The 18,974-nt window shown below is 39.5% G+C and overlaps 1 protein-coding gene across 5 annotated transcripts in view; it reads right to left on the bottom strand.

Moving 5' to 3' along the window:
• The window catches only part of NRXN3 (neurexin 3), a 1,034,251-nt gene that overhangs the window by 610,896 nt on the left and 404,381 nt on the right, over positions 1–18,974 (bottom strand). For all 5 annotated transcript variants that reach the window (XM_009280739.2, XM_019472456.1, XM_019472458.1 and 2 more), the window contains one exon: positions 5,210–5,329. In XM_009280739.2, the coding sequence (XP_009279014.1) occupies positions 5,210–5,329 (120 nt within the window). The remainder of the gene's footprint in view (positions 1–5,209; positions 5,330–18,974) is intronic.

Here is an 18,974-nt window from a genome sequence, read left to right as displayed (position 1 = left end):
AGAGACAATGTGTGATGAACTGACCACAACCCCCATTCCCCATCCCCCTGTGCCGCTGGGGGAAGGAGGTAGAGAATTCGGGAGTCAAGTTAAGCCTGGGAAGAAGGGAGGGGTGGGGGGAGGGTGGTTTTGAGATTTGGGTTTAGTTTTCATTATCCTACTCTGATTTGATTGGTAATAAGTTTTGTTTTTTTTTTTCCTCAAGTCAAGTCTGTCTTGCCTGTGACGGTAATTGCTGAGTGATCTCCCTGTCCTTATCTTGACCCACAAGCCTTTTGTTATATTTTCTCTCCTCTGTCCAGCTGAGGAGGGGAGTGATAGAGCAGCCTTGAAGGGCACCTGGCATCCAGCCAGGGTCAACCCACCACAGATCCACAATCCCAAATGAGTACCTCCCAAAAGGACAGGTACAATAAGGGATCAAGTGTGAAAGATCCGACTTGAAGCGACTTACCCAGCTTTCCACAGGAACTCTAAGGTAGAAAAGTCAGTTCCTCTGGGCTGTATTCACATGCCTTACACAGAGGTCCCTTTTCTCTTTTTTACCCTGCTATGTCTCATCCACTACAGAATTCTCAAAGGGGATCTTAAAAATAAGCACCTCCTTTAATACAAAGGCCTATGTCAACCTGTTTGCTGTATCGTCCTTTCTTAAAGTAAGCAGGGAAGCAAAGCTCCTGTGGAAAAAGGACAGCAGCAAATATGAAATTAGACAACATCAAGATGCATACACAGACCTATCTACTTTCAACTTTTCCCTACTTTTGCATGTTTCTCTACTTATATTTAGCAGCATACTAGAAGGATATGTACTGCACAAAAAGTCCTTCATTTTAGAAGGTTTTCCAAAGGAAACAGCCACACTACTTGTTGGTCCCTCTGCCTCCATAACCTTTTAACATGCCGGTCAAATTCAATCGGGTTTAAAAGAACAGAAGCATCAAAAGTATTTAAATTCATACTAGTTTTGTGAAAAATTGACACCTGGATAAAGACCTGAATAAATGTTTCCAGTGTGCTATAGACAGACAAAATTTAGCAATAATATCCTGCTTGATTGCATCTGCTGGTCAGTTAGCATATATACGCAACTCCTGACTAGTCACTGCAAGAGGTATTTCTGAGTCATTGGGATTATACCTGGGAGTCACACCGATCACCATAGCTGAGTCCAGGACAAACTCCTCTTTTAATTCCCCCAGGTCATATCAACTGGGATTTACAAGCTTTCTCATATTCTGTGCTATCTCCCAAAATCTCCTAGCATCTCTCACCTAAACAGTTCCCAGGCATTAAAAGACAAAAAAAAAAAGAGATATATTGATAGGCCTTGCAAGACTTTTCCTACTATTTGCAACATATTCTTTTTTCCTGTTGGGGATAGAATGAAAGCTGAAAACATTTCTAAGACACTTGGATGATACATCCTGGCTCGTGGTGTATAAAAAGTAGATTAAATGAACTGATGGGTCTCTTTCTTGCTTAGGTCCTCCTGAAACACTGAAATATTCCTAACTCACCTCTCATGATCATGTACAAAGTGCAGTTTTTCAGTTTATTCTTTGTCCAAATGTGATCAAGTTTTTGCAGAGAGAGCAAACAAGAACAGTTATTAGAAAAAACGTTTTCAAGTATCTATTCCAAATACAAAGAGAAAATATTATGCAAAACAATTTATTTTTTCACTTATTCCCAATTTTAGCAGTGGATCTAAATTTAAAGACAATTATACAAAGACCATTGACATGGAAAGCTTCAACCCAAGTAGATACAGCTGGACAAACTTACAAGCAGCTGAAGAGTCACATATTTCTGACTATTCAGAAATTCAAGTGTCAGTACCAATGCAAATGTTTATAAATCCTGAAACAGTTCTTTACCAGAAATAATAATATTTTAGTTTGAAAAATGCCAGTTCACAGGAACTGAAACTGTATATGGGAAAGTTTCTTTAGGCAAACCATCTCACTTCCACTACTGTGACTGTTAGCGGCTGTTTCAGTCTTAGTGTTAGCAAATTAAAATTTCAGACTTTTCCAAACCAGAAGAATTGCATTTTCTTAAAAATAAAATAAATTCTAAAAATCACATAAAAAAAAAATCTTGCTTCTTTACTTCAAAAGATTAGAAAAATAAGATGTAGAGACCTCAAGGACCAAGAGCAAGAAAACTCCTCTCCTTAGATCTTCTGCTATTAGGTAAATGCAAAGAAGAAGTTGTTGCCGGAGTAGGAAAGAAAAGCCAGGCCTGTGAAATCTGGAGTATACTGGGACAGGGAACCCAAATATAGGGGGCACTAGAAATGGAGTTAGGGAGGTTGGAAGAGGTGAACCAAGAATTTTAGAAAAGGTGAAAAATGAGAAAACTGGGACTGGCTTAAAAGAAATAGGACAGCAATAGCAGCAGTAGTGCAGAAAGTTAGGAGCAGTTCAGTGAAAAGCTGAAAAGGACATGACAGTACAAGACCAGAATCAGGACAAAGATGCATTTTCTTAAGAAATCATGGAGTGAAATCCAGTATTTTCTGACCTCATTAGCTGTCAGTCTCACCTGCAGAGTTCTCCTCTAATTCCTCCACTGTGCTCTGTAGAGAGTATTGTAACTACTACAACAATCAGTAGCTCTTTAGTTCAGGTGGTAGCAGACAGAAAAAATTCCAGCCTCCACTGTGGTATTTGGGTGCTAGCAAGATGTTGTAGGGAGGAATATGACTGCTATATTTGTGTCTCATTTACCACTGATGTTCTGAGGCGGGGAGGGGGGGGGGAATGTGGGAGGAAGGTTTTGTGATTAAGCAGCAAAACGCTGTCCAGAGGAACTGGATTTTGTCTCTCCCTTAGATGTCCTGCAGGAAGCCAAGTCAGTCACTTTGTTACAAGTTTCTCACAGGTGGTCATTAATTGTCTAGAGCTAATTCTTCAAGTAGCAGGGTTGAGCTAATTTACAGGATCCAATTTACAGACATGCTGAATATTTGTGCTTGCAAATGACTGAAAAATCATGCCAAATTGGTACCAAATACATCCAACATTAATCTGGTGCCTTGTTTCCAAAGCTGTAAAATGGGAAAAAGACATCTACTCACTTCATATAACGTAGATATGGGAATAAATCCAGTTACAGCTTCTTAGTTCTGTATAAACATACTGATGAGTAGCACACAACACACACACAAAAAAAAGGGAAAAACAACAGCTCTATATTTAGAGCAAAGTTTAGTTGGCATGCATTGTTCCAAACAAGCAATAAGAAAGAAGGCAGCAATCAAATAGGCTGTTTTTACTGGGGGCCCAATTTAGACTTCTGATCTATGCCTAAAGACAGCAAGAATCCTGGTGGGGGGAGGGGGGGGGGCGCGGGATCTATGCGACCACATCATTGAAGACTATATCATCTGCCCAAGGAAGTGGGATGCAGATTGCACAGAAAATCTTAACTCTGGCTTTTCTGACTTTTGGCTTTGCCATGATGGCATTCTTTTAACAGATATTTTTAACTGTAATGCATCTTTAATTATGTAATTCATATACATGTACATATGCACATCCTATTTTAGTATAGAATTGTATCATTATTATTTATAAACTCAGTTACATGAAAAAGAGACGTCAAAAAAACCAGATGGCTTTTTGGAGATTGAGTTGGTAACGCAGAGAGTGCCACCTTATGGTGCTTGCTGAAAAAGCATATCCAGAAGACTTGTTCTTAAATGCAGAAGTACACAGGATGAAATGTTTACCAGCATGTTTCACTAATTCAGAAAGTTCCCTCTTAAATAAAATTTCATTTTCATACAAGCTAATGTTGACTAAGCCTCCGCCAGTTCCAACAAGGAGAGGGAAAGATTCTTCTTTCATATGCTTCTGATTCTCTCTTGCAAATTTTCAGCCTATATAGCACAGTATATATTTACTTCAGAGTGAAAATATATATCAGGTCATTTTCCTGCAAAGCCACTTCTTTGGGCTTATTTCAAAATACCAACTCATGGCTTTCCAAATAATCTAATTACCACATTACTTATAATTAATTGCATTCACACAGTAGAAAAGAACTTTTTACAGAGATAGGATATGGTATTCTGGCACTGCCTGTGGCAGCTGTTCCTTCCAGTTGCCTTCTGAGTAGAAGCTACTCAGAAGAGAGGACATCAGCATTTGGTGAAACAGCACGGGGCACAACTAAACGAACATACCCATATCAGTGCTGCATTCAGGGTTACCATTCTTTGTGACTCTATTACCAGCCTTCAAACTGCTGGTGTTTTCCTCAAAAAAACAATTCCTACAGTTATATACAGCTATAAGAATTTTAGACCTAAAAAAAAAAAAAAAAAAGAAAAAGAAGTTTCTGGCTCTTGCAGCTGTGGGGAAATGGACCAGAAAATTATCACCTCTAAAATTTTGTAATGAAAAAGAGATCAATCTAAAAGTACCTTGATCACTTCAATGCAAGTCTCATAACTCACACCCTCATCATCATACAAACCAGAAGGCGGAAAGAGAAAAAAAGAAGGGGGGGGGGGGGGGGGGAGACTGACACACTCTATACATTATGATATGTTATACTCTGGTGAGCTAGGGTCCTCCCCAACCTCTAAAATGAAGTTGGGAACAAATTGCTCTATTTGTTTTTTCTTCTGGATGGCTCTGAGCCACGAGAGCACAAGTATTTAAAAAAAAAAAACAAAAAAACAAAAAACAAAACACAAAACCAGCAGAGGCAGAAATCCATATTCTCTAACACATCATCAAATGCAGGTTTACCATCAAGGAAAAGTTTGTGCAGAGGGAAGGTTTAGAGAACCTTGGTTTTGATTCCACAGCATTGGAAACCACCACGTTTGCAGCTCAGGAATGAGGTATACTCACAGTGTACCCCAAACAGAGCCTGGTAGAAGAGAAAGTGCTGCTTAGCACCTCTACGTTCTTGGGTATGTGAAAGTTCATTTGTCCCCTAATCCCACATTTCATTATCGTCACAGTTGTCACAGAAGTTTCCAGTGCTGGCTAAGAACACTTAGTCTTTTGGAACTGAACGTTAGTTTTCAACATAACACTAAACAACACTAAATATACAAGAAGTTAACAGGAAGGGGGCAGGGGGGGAGATACACACAAGAACAGGGAGAATCGGTGTAACAGCTAAGAAGAGACTGTGAACAGAGATATTAAGATAATGACAAAAAATACTCTTACATCACACTTACCCTCAGCAACATCATCATCCACCATCAGCTTGAGGCTCTTTCCTCGCCGAACTACCCGGACAGTGTGCCACTCGTTGTCATTGAGTTTCTGCCCAGCATAAAGAGTTTCAGGTCCCTTGCCTGGGGATGGTGATAGGTATGACAGTTAAAGCCAGACCCCAGTTAGTTTAGTATTTGCTCAACGGGAAAAGTCACCAAAATCAACCTGGTGTGATACAGACTAGTAGATTGTGTCGGTTTATTATGACCTGTAATCAACCCTCACACCTACACCTTCCCAGCTCAGAGGGAAGTCAGGGTCACAAGCCCTTCCACTCGGTGAAGTGCCTTCTTCCACAGAGCCCAGAGGTCACATGCATTTAAAAAAGGAGTAGAAATCTCTCTTGTGCTATGGTATTCATTTCCAAATGTCACATTGTACAGGGCACTGCAGTATTACAAAACCAAGCTGGTGACAGAAATGTCTCTAGAGGGGAGCCATTACAGCAGAATGTTGCTCTCCTAAGAATCTGGATTTACAACAGCCCCAAGGTGCTTGGGATTCCTTTCAAAGTTAATCACACTGGTCTTTCAACACTTAGGTATCGAACACCAGGCTGGTTTCAGTCTTTCAGTCTCAACTAAAAAAAAAAAAAAAAAAAGAAAAATCCACAAAAAACCCCCCCACAAAACCTCAAACCCTACCCCCCAAAAAATATATTTTTTAAAAAATTTAAAACCACAGAAAGACAACCACTCACCAACCTGGCTGATTGCTCTAAGGTTCTTTGGCAAAGCAGCCTGGCTATAAGGTGCTTACTTCGCCCCCTGAATTACAGGTCAAAAGGGAAAGAAGAGCCCTTTCTTCTCCAAAAGGTAAAACCACAGTTGCCCTTGCGAACAATGCTCCTGGGAAAACAGCATTAGTGCCACCCATATTTGTCCAGTTTTGCTGCTCACCCATCACAGCTGACAGACCATTACTTAAAATATTAACTGTTCAGATTACAGGACTGGAACACCTCACTTCTGTCAAGTGGTAAGTGAAATTGAATAACGGTGTGTGCTAAATTAAAGGCATCTATGCTCATTTCAGTACAGTACACTAAAGTGTTTTTTGACACAGGTATATTGGAGAAATGCAGAATGAGGACAGCAGAACTTGTTGCACATCAGGTCTGGGCCCATTGCCCAAACTGGCAAAAGGGGAACCCAAGAAAGACACATTGAACGTACTAAAAGAGACAGGACAGGGACAAGAAGCACTGCTACAGCTCAGATTACTGCACTGGTAAAACCAGTGTCAGATATGCAGATTATTTCTCTATGTTTGTTCAACACAAGCAAATCAGTCTTTTTATTCAGATAGCCCACGAACAGCATTTCTTTTGACCAGTTTTCAATGGACTGGTTATGTAACACAGAATAAAGTGTTGTACACATCTTCAAGCAAAACTCTGCACAAGGGGATGCACCCACTCTGATCTGCGTCCTGGTGTGGACTAACAAGTAAGAGTAGTATATTCCATAGTGAGACAAAATTGAAGGAAGAGGTAGGAAAAATATCCAGGGACTTTACGTAGTCCACAGTATGCACACTGCCTAATTAGCAACATGACTGTAACTGCTTCTTACTGAGGGGAGGGATATGGGCAAAGAAGGTGGTGTCTCATTCAGCTAGGATATAACATGCAGTAGGGGAATCCTATGGAAGGAGACCAAAGCAAAATGAATATTCTGTATTCTCATTAAAGCATTGTGCAGTTCACATTACTAAAAAAGGAGTTTAATACCCTTTCAGATAAAGCCCATTGTGAGCCAGTTTTACCATAGAGCAAGAGGAAAAAAATGTTTTTCTACAGTGCCCTGAAAAATAACAGTCATTCTTGGATTAAAAGGATGGGGAGTCATATATTGCAGTTACAGAGAATATCTCCTTAACAGGAGAAACCTGTAACCTCTGCAGTTCCTCACCCATGTGCCAAAGTCACACTACCACAAATGTAAATCCAGCTGTACAAGGCAGCTAGATCATGGCCAGAAAGCTCAAGTTCTTTAGAACCAGACAAGCAAAACTCTATTTAAATAGACTCCAAGAAAGTTATGCTAGATTTACATCAGTGAGCAAGTACATTTTATCCCAGAGCACATATCACAAAACGATGTCTCTGGATGGCCAGCAAAATTATTGCCTACATCAAAATATACTGCATCAGTTACTATAGTTCCACACAGCCACTTCCCAGGTAGGAAGATAAAAGGAGTTCATTTGGACCAGTGTGTTTTTATAATGCCACCTGAAAGCATGGGGGGGTGAGGGCAGGCAGCAAATACTTTTTAAAAAAAACCTTTTCCACAGGTCTAGAGCTATGAAGGGCTCAGCCAAGAGAAACAGTCAGGTGTGCTAACTTTGCTCAGCTGACAATATACTTCCTATGCAGCACCTCTGTGTTCAACATGGTTGAGTAACTCAAAGTTGCTGACCTTCTAGTTCCTATTTTTCAACCCTATTCTGACAAAATAGGGGTTAGCCAAAAGAAGCTGGTTTGGCTTGTCATTGCTACCTTGATGCCTAGTGTAACACTTTCAAAACAAAACTGTGACACCAACAGAAGTTATCTGATGAGATTCTCAGGAAATGTAGCTTAACCAATTCACAAATAAATGAGTAGAAAGTTTCAGCTTTCCAACTTCTTTTTCCAAATGAATAAAGTTGTCTACAAATGAGATTGCTATTTAGAAGCAACTGGTTAATAGTTTGGGCTAATAAATTTGAATATTAAGTACTGCGGATGCAAATTATTCCATGTTAGGGACATGGTTTAGTGGGCATGGTGGTGTTGGGTTGACGGTTGGACTCGATGATCTTAGAGGTCTTTTCCAACCTCAATGATTCTATGATTCTATGTTATCTAAATCCATGTCTTGATCAGCCAATTTAATATCTTATCAGTAGAAAAAAATTAGGAGTTTTTAATATTTTTGTTCACTCACAAACCTCCATTTTGTATGCAACAAGGGGCATTGGCTTCTTTTGGTAGGGTTACCCAAGTAACACTACACAGAAAAATTTAATACATGAGCATGCTCAAGAGCATTCACAGAAGTTTTTCAAACCAGACATATTTGAGTTTTAAAAAAAGTGTTAAACAAACATTATTTTACTCTATTTAAACTGTTTTCTTTTCAAATGCTTTCAAGACATTTACGCAGCAGGTGGGTTGACCTGAAAAGCAGCAAAACTGTGCCCCCATTTTTCATTTGTACGCTGTCAGTTGAATTGCTGCTCCTTGTGTGAGCTCCCACTGAATTCCAAGTGGTTCCAGGAACTGTGTATAAAGAGACTCCCACATCTGGATGCTAAACTTCATTTCATTGAGCATGATTACTACATGTGCTGTTACTATATAGACATTTATGTGTGAACAATTTTTAAAAGACAACTTGAAGATTCCTAATCCAACAGTTGCAGATGATGGGAGAATAGAAAGGAAATGGGCCACATGTAGCAGAAGGATAATGCTCTCCCTAAGTACCATCTCCTACCTAGTAAGGCATTTCTATGGTCTTGCAGCTAAATACACAAAACCAAGTGTTTAGACCAAAATTGGTGGGGTTTTTGTTGTTTTGTAGGTTGGTTTTTTTTTTCCCCTGCTTTCAAGCTATCTGCACCTACATCACCCTTCAACTATGATAATCCAGATGTAGGAGGAAGCAAAGCAGAAGGTTAGCTGGATAGAGAAAAAAGTCAAAGATTTGTATCTTCCCTTTGTGCGACAGTTTTTTATGATAAAAGACAAGGAACTCTTGCAGCAGTGTTACAAGCTGGATGCCTGGAAACACTATTTATAATACTTTTGATGAGATGGCAGTTGGGCATTAGGTAATTTTTGCAATTTATTTATTTTTTATGAGTGAGAAGAGTAAAAGACAACATAATAGGAAAAAGAATAAGAAAGTTTCTACTGTAGCAATAACTTAGTAGTTAAGCTGCCAGAGCATGACTCCTGTTGGTGTCTCTGGCCTTCTTGGTCATTCCATCCCCCTTCCTAATGTCCTCTAAGGAACTGTGTATCATACAGAATTGATCACTACCTCTCATTTTCAAACTCAAATGAGGCAGATAGTATGTATTCCTTTGGTGCTTTGCAGTGGCAAACACTACTTAATCAGAAGCAAAAATATCTCTCTTGGGCATCCCCATATTCTAGACATTAGTCAAGCTGCTGTTCAGGCTTCCTGAGCAAATATTACTTGATTCAGCTGCAGCGGCGACTCCTCATGCTCTTATTAATCCTTTGACACCTACTCAAAACTTGTGTGCATACTGTTCATAAAAAACAACTAGTATATGCTTTCAGACATGGAAAAACTCCATCCACTCTGCCCAGATGTCCCAATCATTATCTGTATAATCAAAGGTGCACTGCTGCTAATGTTTGGCCCAAACAGACTACATAAAGGTGCCAAGAATAGACATGCCAGAGTATAAAGAATCATAAAGTAGTTCATGCCTTCTGAAAATGCCAAGTTGCTTTCAATCTGGCCCCCAAGAACTCACTCATTTAGAACAAACAACTGGTCAGAGGGATGCAGTTAAAACAATAGCTCTGAAAACACCAGCCGTTATCCACCTTCAGTTGTTAACAGCACACAGAATTCCCCTCCTATGAAAGGCAAAGGAGAAAAAGGGTTAATCCCCTCATCAGTTCCTCACAGGTGGATCAAAAAGTGTGCTTTTACCCTTGGTGTAGGCTGTCATTATCTGATCCATTTACATGATTAAAACGACCTTCATGAAACCAGGCTATCTTCATTATTGCATATCTTATCCAACATTACAGAAGAGGTCAAACATTCAAGTCTACAGAACAGCAGAAGAGATGACCAGAAACGACATTGCCAGATTGATGAGAATAGAAAAGGCGCTTCCTCATTACAATTACAACGATAAATAATTCTACAGTCATACACTAATGCTTTTTAGAGAAGATCCTCAGTAACAATAAAAAGGTTTTATCTGCTTTTTTCTTTTTAATTAAAATGCTCAGCTGCCATCTCAGCTTTATTCAATGGCAAGGTGCTTGTGTCTGTTTTATAAAGGGCAAAATCCCTCAGGAATGCAAACAGCACCCCAAGGCAGGGAGGGGCTGGGAAGGGGAAGGTTCTTTGCCCATTTTTTTGGTGTGTGTGTGTGTGAGGATGTTTTGGTTGGCTGTTTTTACTTACTTTTACAAAATGACTAGAGAAGTTGTGATTCACTGTGAAAGACATGTGCACACAGATTTGCGAAACATGAGAATGAATCACGAAACAAGCTGGACAGATTCTCTCAAAGCTTACAAGAAACTGATCCACCCTACTTAGACATTATTCAGCGATTCCCTAAAGAACATTTAGATGTGACTAGTACAACCGCAGAGTGGGATTCTTCGTTGTAGCCCCAACAGTGTGGCACAGAGGAGTGAGCTTATGAAGCCAATGCCCCACCTGTTTCTCATCCCCAATGATATTAATAGGTCTTTGGAATATAGTTGTCTTACATATTACTAAATATATAGTCTGTATATACATGAAATAATTTTGCATAGTTATGCAACATGGCAGATATTTTATGTAGCTATATTATGTAGCTGCTATATTAAACACATAATTCTCTTTTCCATATATTGCCTTTTCAAAAGACAGGCAGAAGATATTCTAGGTCCAAAGATACTCAGCCACCATTTCTACAGGCACGTTTGAACAAGGCAGGGGAGGAGGGGGAAGGGGGAAGAAATGGGTTTAAGGACAAAGATGCTGCCAATTATTCACACACCTTTATGGCTTCCTGATATGTAGCAAGTTCCTACAAAGGATAGGGCAAATATCAAAACACAAGCATGGCTCAAAAGCAGAGCTGGCAACTGCTCTGAAAGCCTTCAATATCTTTTGGTCTTGGTTGAATATGTCAGTAGTGTAAATTTTATTGGGTATTTTCAGGCAGCACTAGTATGGACAAAGTGTTTTAGGAAGGTCTTTTTCTTCACCAGGATCCACTGTCCAACTCCAGGAGCATTGTTAATTGCTAGGATACAACTGGCAACCCCAGACTCAGTACATGGCAGACGTTTATGTAGATATCCCAGTCAAATCCACACGTTCACAGACGTACACACTTGTTTTGCTCATATACAGGTTTTAGAATCCCCCTTTTCAAGAAAACGTTAGCTGCCAACTAGGAATAAGCAGTTGCACTTCCCTACAGAGAGTCAATACCTTCATTGGGGACCTTACCTGCACCAACCTTTCCATTTCCTCAAGGAACAGGAGCACCTCCCATGTACTACCCCACGTTAAACAAAACATAACATACACTTAAGAAACAAATGCTTTTAGCAGGGTTTACAGAAAATTTGTTTACAGCTTTACAGAGTGGCTTCATTGAGAAATCGATAAAGTTGAGCATGATTTATACCAGCCCACCCGGAAGCAAAGTTTAATTATTTACATTCGTACAGCAATAAAAAGTGCATATACAAAATCTTTTAAATACCCACAGAATCAATTAGCCTCACAAGTGCAAATAAGAATCCCAACAGCCAAACTAATCAAGTGCATGGAATTAACTCAGCAAATAAATTAAAAAGTAGCAAGACCACCCTACTAGTTCTCTCAGAAACATACTCCAATCTCCCTATAAACTTGATGAAAAATAAGTTTAGCTGCGTTTAACTATTTGGATACAATCTATTTCAAAATGCCTTTACAAAAAAAAAGCCCTTATTTAAAAAAAAAAATTGTTCCTTGCTTTTGCTATAAATACATGTAGCACTATATTGAATGACTTGCTTTCATTTACAGACACCCTGGGCCAATGGCTGTAGTAAGACTCAATATGGATTTAGGCAGCATTCAACATGATTGCAGCTTGTTCATAAGGCTCTTAAACAAGACAGTGCAGAAATTATGTTGTGTGTTTTTTATTTGATGTGAATATAATTTATGTTTAAGAACGAAAAAGGAGACGATTTGATTACATATATGGTGCAGGTCACACCTGGCACAAATTGCGCTTGTGTCTAGGTTTTTCCATCAAGGGCAGTGGGTTATTCTCCTTGTTTGCCTCAATTTCACTGCTGCTGAATTTTAACACTTTTAGCAACTACATAACTACTGTGTATCTCTACAGTACAATCATTTTTAACAGACATCAGGAAAACATTGGTTAGCAGAAAATTATCTCCCCTAAAAGTCTTTAAATAGGAGATTACAATTTCAGTGAAAGGATGTTTCAGTTCTTCTGAAGAAAATTTTATTCTTAGAAAACATTCAAAATGTTTCAACTGCAAGCTAAAAGAAAAAGTTTTCAGTGTTTAAAAATAAAATGAAGGTTTTTATTAAACATTCAAGGTATTATTCATTTTAATGGTAATAGATGGTTTCCCATTTTTATTGAGGGAGCTATTTCCACTTTTAAGGAAAGGGATTTTATTTTATATTCACAACCAGCGGGGAGGTCAAAAAAGGACATGGAAGTATGAAAAAAAACATCAAGTATTCATGCCTTTAAAATTAAGATTTACAACAGTTTAACTAAATTAGCTTCAAAGTGATTTCCGTCAGATTGGCTCTACCTTTGTTTTTAGATAGGGCCGTCACATGAAACACTTCACATTGGCCAGAACACCATATACTTCTGTTCCTAACAGATCAGGGCAACAAACGCTTCAGCATAGGTATAAAGAACTCAGAAGCTGCTATATTGTGACTCACTTACAATTTGCCTAAGGAAATATTTGTACACACTAGATTTTCAGAGAGCAAAGCTCAAGAGAACTATTAGCGTAAGCTAGGCAGCAAGGCAATGACAGCAGCAGCTTCTATTATAGGGACTACAGAGAGCAGCCACTAGAGGGAAAGAACCACATTCACTAAAGCTGCTGCTTAGACAGTTTTATACAAGTACAAAGGAATTACATTACTCAAAGTGTTGCTTTCCAGAGTTTCACCTGCTAATATATTTTTGCTTTGAAGATTACTACACCTCAGTGATGAATAAAATAACTCTAGAACTTCAACCCAGATTTGCCCTCTTAATAGCAAGCACCTGTTCACTTCAGGTATATTCATTTAATGGATGCAGGTTTCCACCCAAGAAATGAGTCTATGGCTCAAGAAACATGCAAAACAGAGTTTTACCATAGGACGGAATTTTAAACCAACTACTACAACAATTATGCACACACAGCCTTTTGCAGACCGCAACAGTAATAAAGAGGTAAAGAGATCCTTTAAGACAGCTTAACGTTTTATTAGTTTTCCAGGGATGCAGTGCTAATCAAAGCAAGATGCAGGTGTGACAAAGCTAGAGATTTAATTCTTCTGTTTATTCCTGGGTAGATATAATAGTACAGGCACCAAAAACAAACACCTTCTCACTAATCCCATCAATGTATCTTACTTGAAATATACATAGACTGTGCTACCAACAGTAAGACAACTGGAGTTTCTCTTCCTGTTTAGTTTCAAATCTCACCATAAATGCTACAAAACAAGCGGATTAATCATAAAGATAGCGAGAAAAAGATGCTGGAGATGAGCCTGACACAACTGGAGTGAGCCATATCATGTATCATGCAGGCATGCATACAATGGCAATGATACAATTTGACTGCTTACTGCCTGGACAAGATTCAATCTACTTATCTCAGAGGGGAAGAGACACGAATCAGATGTATGTGTGTCTAAACCAAGTACCTCCAAAAGCTCTTTGCTTCTGTTATGTTAGTACGGAACTACATTAGAGCTGGCTGGAGAAGCCTGTATCATCCCATTTGGTGAGCCTTCTCATGCTCTAATTGCCTCTATTACTTCATTGGAAGGAATTATTTGACTTTTGGAATTATCTTATTATTGTTGTAGAGGTTTTTTTGTACCTTTTTTTTTTTTTTTAAATAGCAGCTACTTCTCATCTAAGTCTGAAAAGCAAGGAGACCAGAAAGCAAGACAAATCAGTTTAGATGTGGCAATATAGTGCCTTACAGTAATTGCAGATATACATCTTCCAGGAAAGGATCAGAAACCACTTTCTGACAACAGGATAGCATCTTTGTCCCACTCTTTCAGAACAGAGAAAGCAATGACAAAAGAAAGGGACTTCTCTCCCCAAAGACACATTTGACAGTTGAACAGACAGTTGAATCAGAGGAAAAACTCTGATCTTTGAAGCCTCAGTCCCAAATATTGCATTAAAAAAAACCCACGTTGTTTAGGACACACTGCATGGTCCTCACTAACAGCACAGTGTAAGAACAGAAGACAATCCTGCTACCAACACTACCTTATTTGGATACCAAGGGCAAAGACCAGCAGCATCACACATTCAGAAGACCTAAATTTTTTTCTCATTTAAGGTACCTTTCCTTGTGGCACCCGAGTGCCTGAGGCGTTACAAATGCACAGAGAGTTATCTCCATGGTTGCTAGGACTATTACATGAACTAGCTTCAACCTCCTTCTAAGAGCAAAACAGTCAGCATCACAGAAATTATGTCCAACTATGATTACAAAACCAGCAGGATTCCAGTCTTCTGCAGGGGTTGCAAAACACCTCATACACTCTTGAGGTTTAGTTCTCTTTTTACAATACTACCTTCATTCTGAAGTGTGCCACTCTCTTTTCAATCTATGGTGCCCGCTGAGTAGTTTTTAAGTTCTCCATTGCATATTAGCCAGTATTTATAAGTCTACCGAGAGCCCCACGTGTACTGGAAGGGAGAACATTAGATGCATATAAATCATACTATTAACAAATACAAACAGCAACCAAAATTTGCAAGTGGAGACCTTGTGGTTTCAGACGTTACTGGTAAACTGTCTGTGTAACTGGTAATGTACATTGGTCCCCTTTGCCTGAACTGAGAAACTCCTGGTGGGAAAGATGGTAAGTGGTACTTGGACCTACATGCAAGAGTCTCTTTACTTTGCTTAAGGAGCTATTGAGGAAGGATCAAATGCTTTTGGAAAGCTGAGGGATCAGTAGTGCAGACTGGAGTGTTTAATGTTAAAGGCATTTAGAAGCTTAACCATCTCAAAGAGGTGTCTTTCACGTGAAATAGAATAGACCTTAGCTGCTATTACCTTTTGAAGAGTCATTGACTATTCTCCTGTTCCTTAAATAGGAATGGTTAGCACAAGATAGTGGCCACGTGGCAACACAGAAGATACTATACTGACTGAAATTCCTCCTGATATTTCATAGATAAAGCATTAGTATGTATTTTACCTATTTAAGGTAAGCTACATTTCAGTACTAACTATACATTCCCAGGTAATGTACCAGATAACAAGTATGACCCAGTAAAAACACTTTATGGGAAAGTTCTACTGAATTGACCTATACAAGGGCTATAGACACAGGACAGTCTCTCCAAACACCCCCTTGTCCTTTCTCTTCTCAAGCTGTAAGTTAAACCCTTCTTTTTGGTTGCCATCCTCTAAGCCTTTCATTTATATCTTAGCATTTACAGAATTCCTCATTTTTCTAGGACACTGCAATGCTAATGCATCCTCAAAATAAGGTTGGGGAATACTGCTGACCACATTTTATGAGGCAGAAACTGAGACAAAGTAGTGTTGCCCAAAGCGTCACAACAAAAGCTTGGTCCCCTCTTGAACAAGTGTTTTCCTTTCCCTTTAGCAAACTTTGCCAAACTGGATAAAACCTGATTGGAATTTGGAAGCCAGATCTGCACTGACTACTAACTTCAAAAATTAAGACACATCCAGCAGCCAAGAAGCTGGTTAGAAGTCTAGCTGCAAATAATTTGTTTAATGCCACTTAACCCTTCTATTTTGAAAGGCCTCTCAGCAGTTCTTTTGCATACTCCCACAAGCACTGGGACCCTGCTAGCAGAAACCCATCTGAGTCATAGCAACAAGATCTGTATCCACTGATGAAAATCCTCCTCAGATGCTTTACAGACACCACCAATCTCCAGTCTACTGGTAGCACACACTGGTTCCTTTTACCTGAACCGAGAAACCCAGATGAGAAGGATGACAAGTGGAATGAAGACCTACATGCAAGAAACTCCTTATTTAGCTTAAAGAGCTATCAAGGACAGATCACCTGTTTCTGGAAAGCTGAAGGATCAACAGTGCAGACTGAAGGATAGTTGAGGATTTACAGATAAAGATGACATCCGAGGCAAATATTGAGAACTCCTTTGAAATTCAGATTTTAAAGACACAGCTTTCACGTCAGCTAAGGAGCGTGTAAAGGAAAAAATGCCCTGGGAGAAGAAGGGGAAAGAATCATAAAGCTAAGCACACGTGGCTTTAAACAAATCCACACCTCTCTGCCCCCAGAGCTCCCAATGACAAACAGTGTCTATTATCCAAACTGATGCCATCCCTTTTCTCATCCATACCTCCCGAGTCACTCAATTTCATATGTATACCTTCATACAAAAGCTGTATATTTCATACAACATCCATGTGTAATTCTAGTATCACTAAAAATAGATAGGATTACACCAGAGAATTAATTGGAAGGAATCATCCTAAAAGAGCCACAGATCAGGAGAAAGGAAAACAGAAAGCCAGCAGATCTCTTCCCACCAGGAAGCAGACTTATTTCTGGAAAGATACCACTAGTGTTTGGGGGTCTCCTTTTCTTGCCCAACACAGAGAAGTTAATGCTCGCTTTAAAGAGACCAGAGCTCTGACAGCAACGTCAGAGTATAAATAATGAATTAAGCACAAGGAAGGTAAGTGGTGCCTTTATAGCTCCCGAGTCAATTGATGCCTGTGCATGTTCATCAGCCATCTTGGTTACAAGGGTTATCAATTCCTATGCACCACACTTAAAGTAGTAGTGACCAGAATGGTAAAGTTTCTAAAGAAAAAAAAAAATCTAGTTGTATTGGGATAACATGTTAGTTCAAGCCAGAGACATTTAAGCTATAAGGTTGTCTGACTATCAAGCAATAGTGTATGTTGGCCTCTGGCTAAGTTGTAAAAACAGTAGAATTTGATTAATGGCATAAGCTGGTCACAAACATCTCTAGCAGTTTCATTTCCTGTTGAAAGCTTAGTGACAAGCATACTTTGTTTTCCATTGCAAGTTTGGAAAGACATCCTTTTGCTCTGAGAAAACTTTACTTCTGTGTTGCCTTTTAGAAGGCACACACAAAAAAACAACACAAAACCCCTACAGCCTCTTTATTTCCTTCTCCAGTTGTCTGTTAGTGGAGGCAGTTGTTGTTACAGGGATGAGTAGATTATACACACCTCTCCCCCTGCATTTTTCCCAACAATGCCTTTATTTCTAGCCGGTGAACAGCTGGTGTGTTGCAATATTGAGCAAACCAATATTTCTCTCTCAGTTATATCGTTCACAAGAGCACTGTGAGAATTAATCCACGCATGTTTAGAAAGCATTCAGATCCTATGCTGAACAAATACTGTAACACCACTAACATTTATACAGTCCATACCATCAGCAAATATGCTATTTAAAAACTACCACAGCAGCAGGATATTTGCAGATTCTCTTTAAAACTGATTCTAGTTCTAGAATCAGTGCAAGATAAACATCACAGTAACTAGAAGAGATCACCAAGTCCTGAGTGTCAATCAGTTGAGGAAAATGGATTCCCAGGACGGAGCACCAGAGTGCTAACACGGGCCAGGATACAGATGATTGAGTCTACTATACAGGGCAAGAGTCTTATGCTCTATACAGTTCCCTTGATTTCAAGGGCAGTAAGCACTCCTCTCAAGAAGGGTTTCTGTTTGGGGGGGTGGGGGGCGTGTTTTGTTTTTAAATGAAAAAGGATAAGGTACCTTAGGATGATTCATTGAGATTTGCAATCCCATTGCAGAATCAGTCAGGAAAAATAAATGCCATCACTTAGCTCATCACACTGCTGAGAACATTAATTATGTGGGGAAGTAAGGATTTGACTGATTATTCAAGGCAATAGCCAAGCCTGGCTATGGGCTTGACAATGAGGATTAGACTTCAGAAGGCTCCTGTTCCCAAATCTTGAAAGTACTGGTTCTTCAAAAGTCAGGTCTTTATAGAAATACTCTCATCTGCGAGCGTCATATTAGTCTGATCTCACCAGGGTCTTCTAAAATAAAACACTGTTATACACTGCAGGACCACAGGCCAAAATTTGGGGTTTTTTTTGTTTTTTATTTTGTTAATCTGTATTGGTAATGAATGCTTTAGATACTGGTTCCTTAACTACTCCCTCTCACTGGTTTGTGAGCTTCTATCAAGTACAGCATTTCCAACCAGCAGCCTGAGGAGCTGGATGGCCTGCATGAAACAGAAGGTCAAGAAATTTTCCCCAGTCAACAGCCTGGCGTTTATCACTGGTTAAAAGGAACTTTAAACATGGAAGAACGCTTAGAAAAATACTAGTCTGTGTGCTTCAGATCTGCACGCTCTTCTCACAGCTCGAGTCTTAATGTCTAATTCTCTCCAATTGCCTTACTGGTGACACAGGCTAGCAAAGCACTTCAGTGTCTAGAGGAGAGTAACGATTTTGACATCTTCCCTGCCACCCATCCAGCCCATACCAAAAGGTGAAAGGGAAGGAAGATGAAGAGAAGGAAACAAGTTTGAAACCAAGCCTACCTAGCTCCTCTTTAAACAACCACCACCCCCAAACAAGCAGGAGCCCCAGCCCGGTGCCTTCTGGCCACTTCATACGTTATTATTCAAGCTGACACAGGCCATCCCCGTGACGCCTTACTGCCTAGGTCCAACCGACACCCTGTTCCGCACTCAA

This window comes from Aptenodytes forsteri, unplaced genomic scaffold (genome assembly GCF_000699145.1).
Source record: "Aptenodytes forsteri isolate BGI_AS27 unplaced genomic scaffold, ASM69914v1 Scaffold193, whole genome shotgun sequence".
Taxonomy (NCBI): Eukaryota; Metazoa; Chordata; class Aves; order Sphenisciformes; family Spheniscidae; genus Aptenodytes; species Aptenodytes forsteri.
This window is presented reverse-complemented; position numbering and strand designations above follow the sequence as displayed.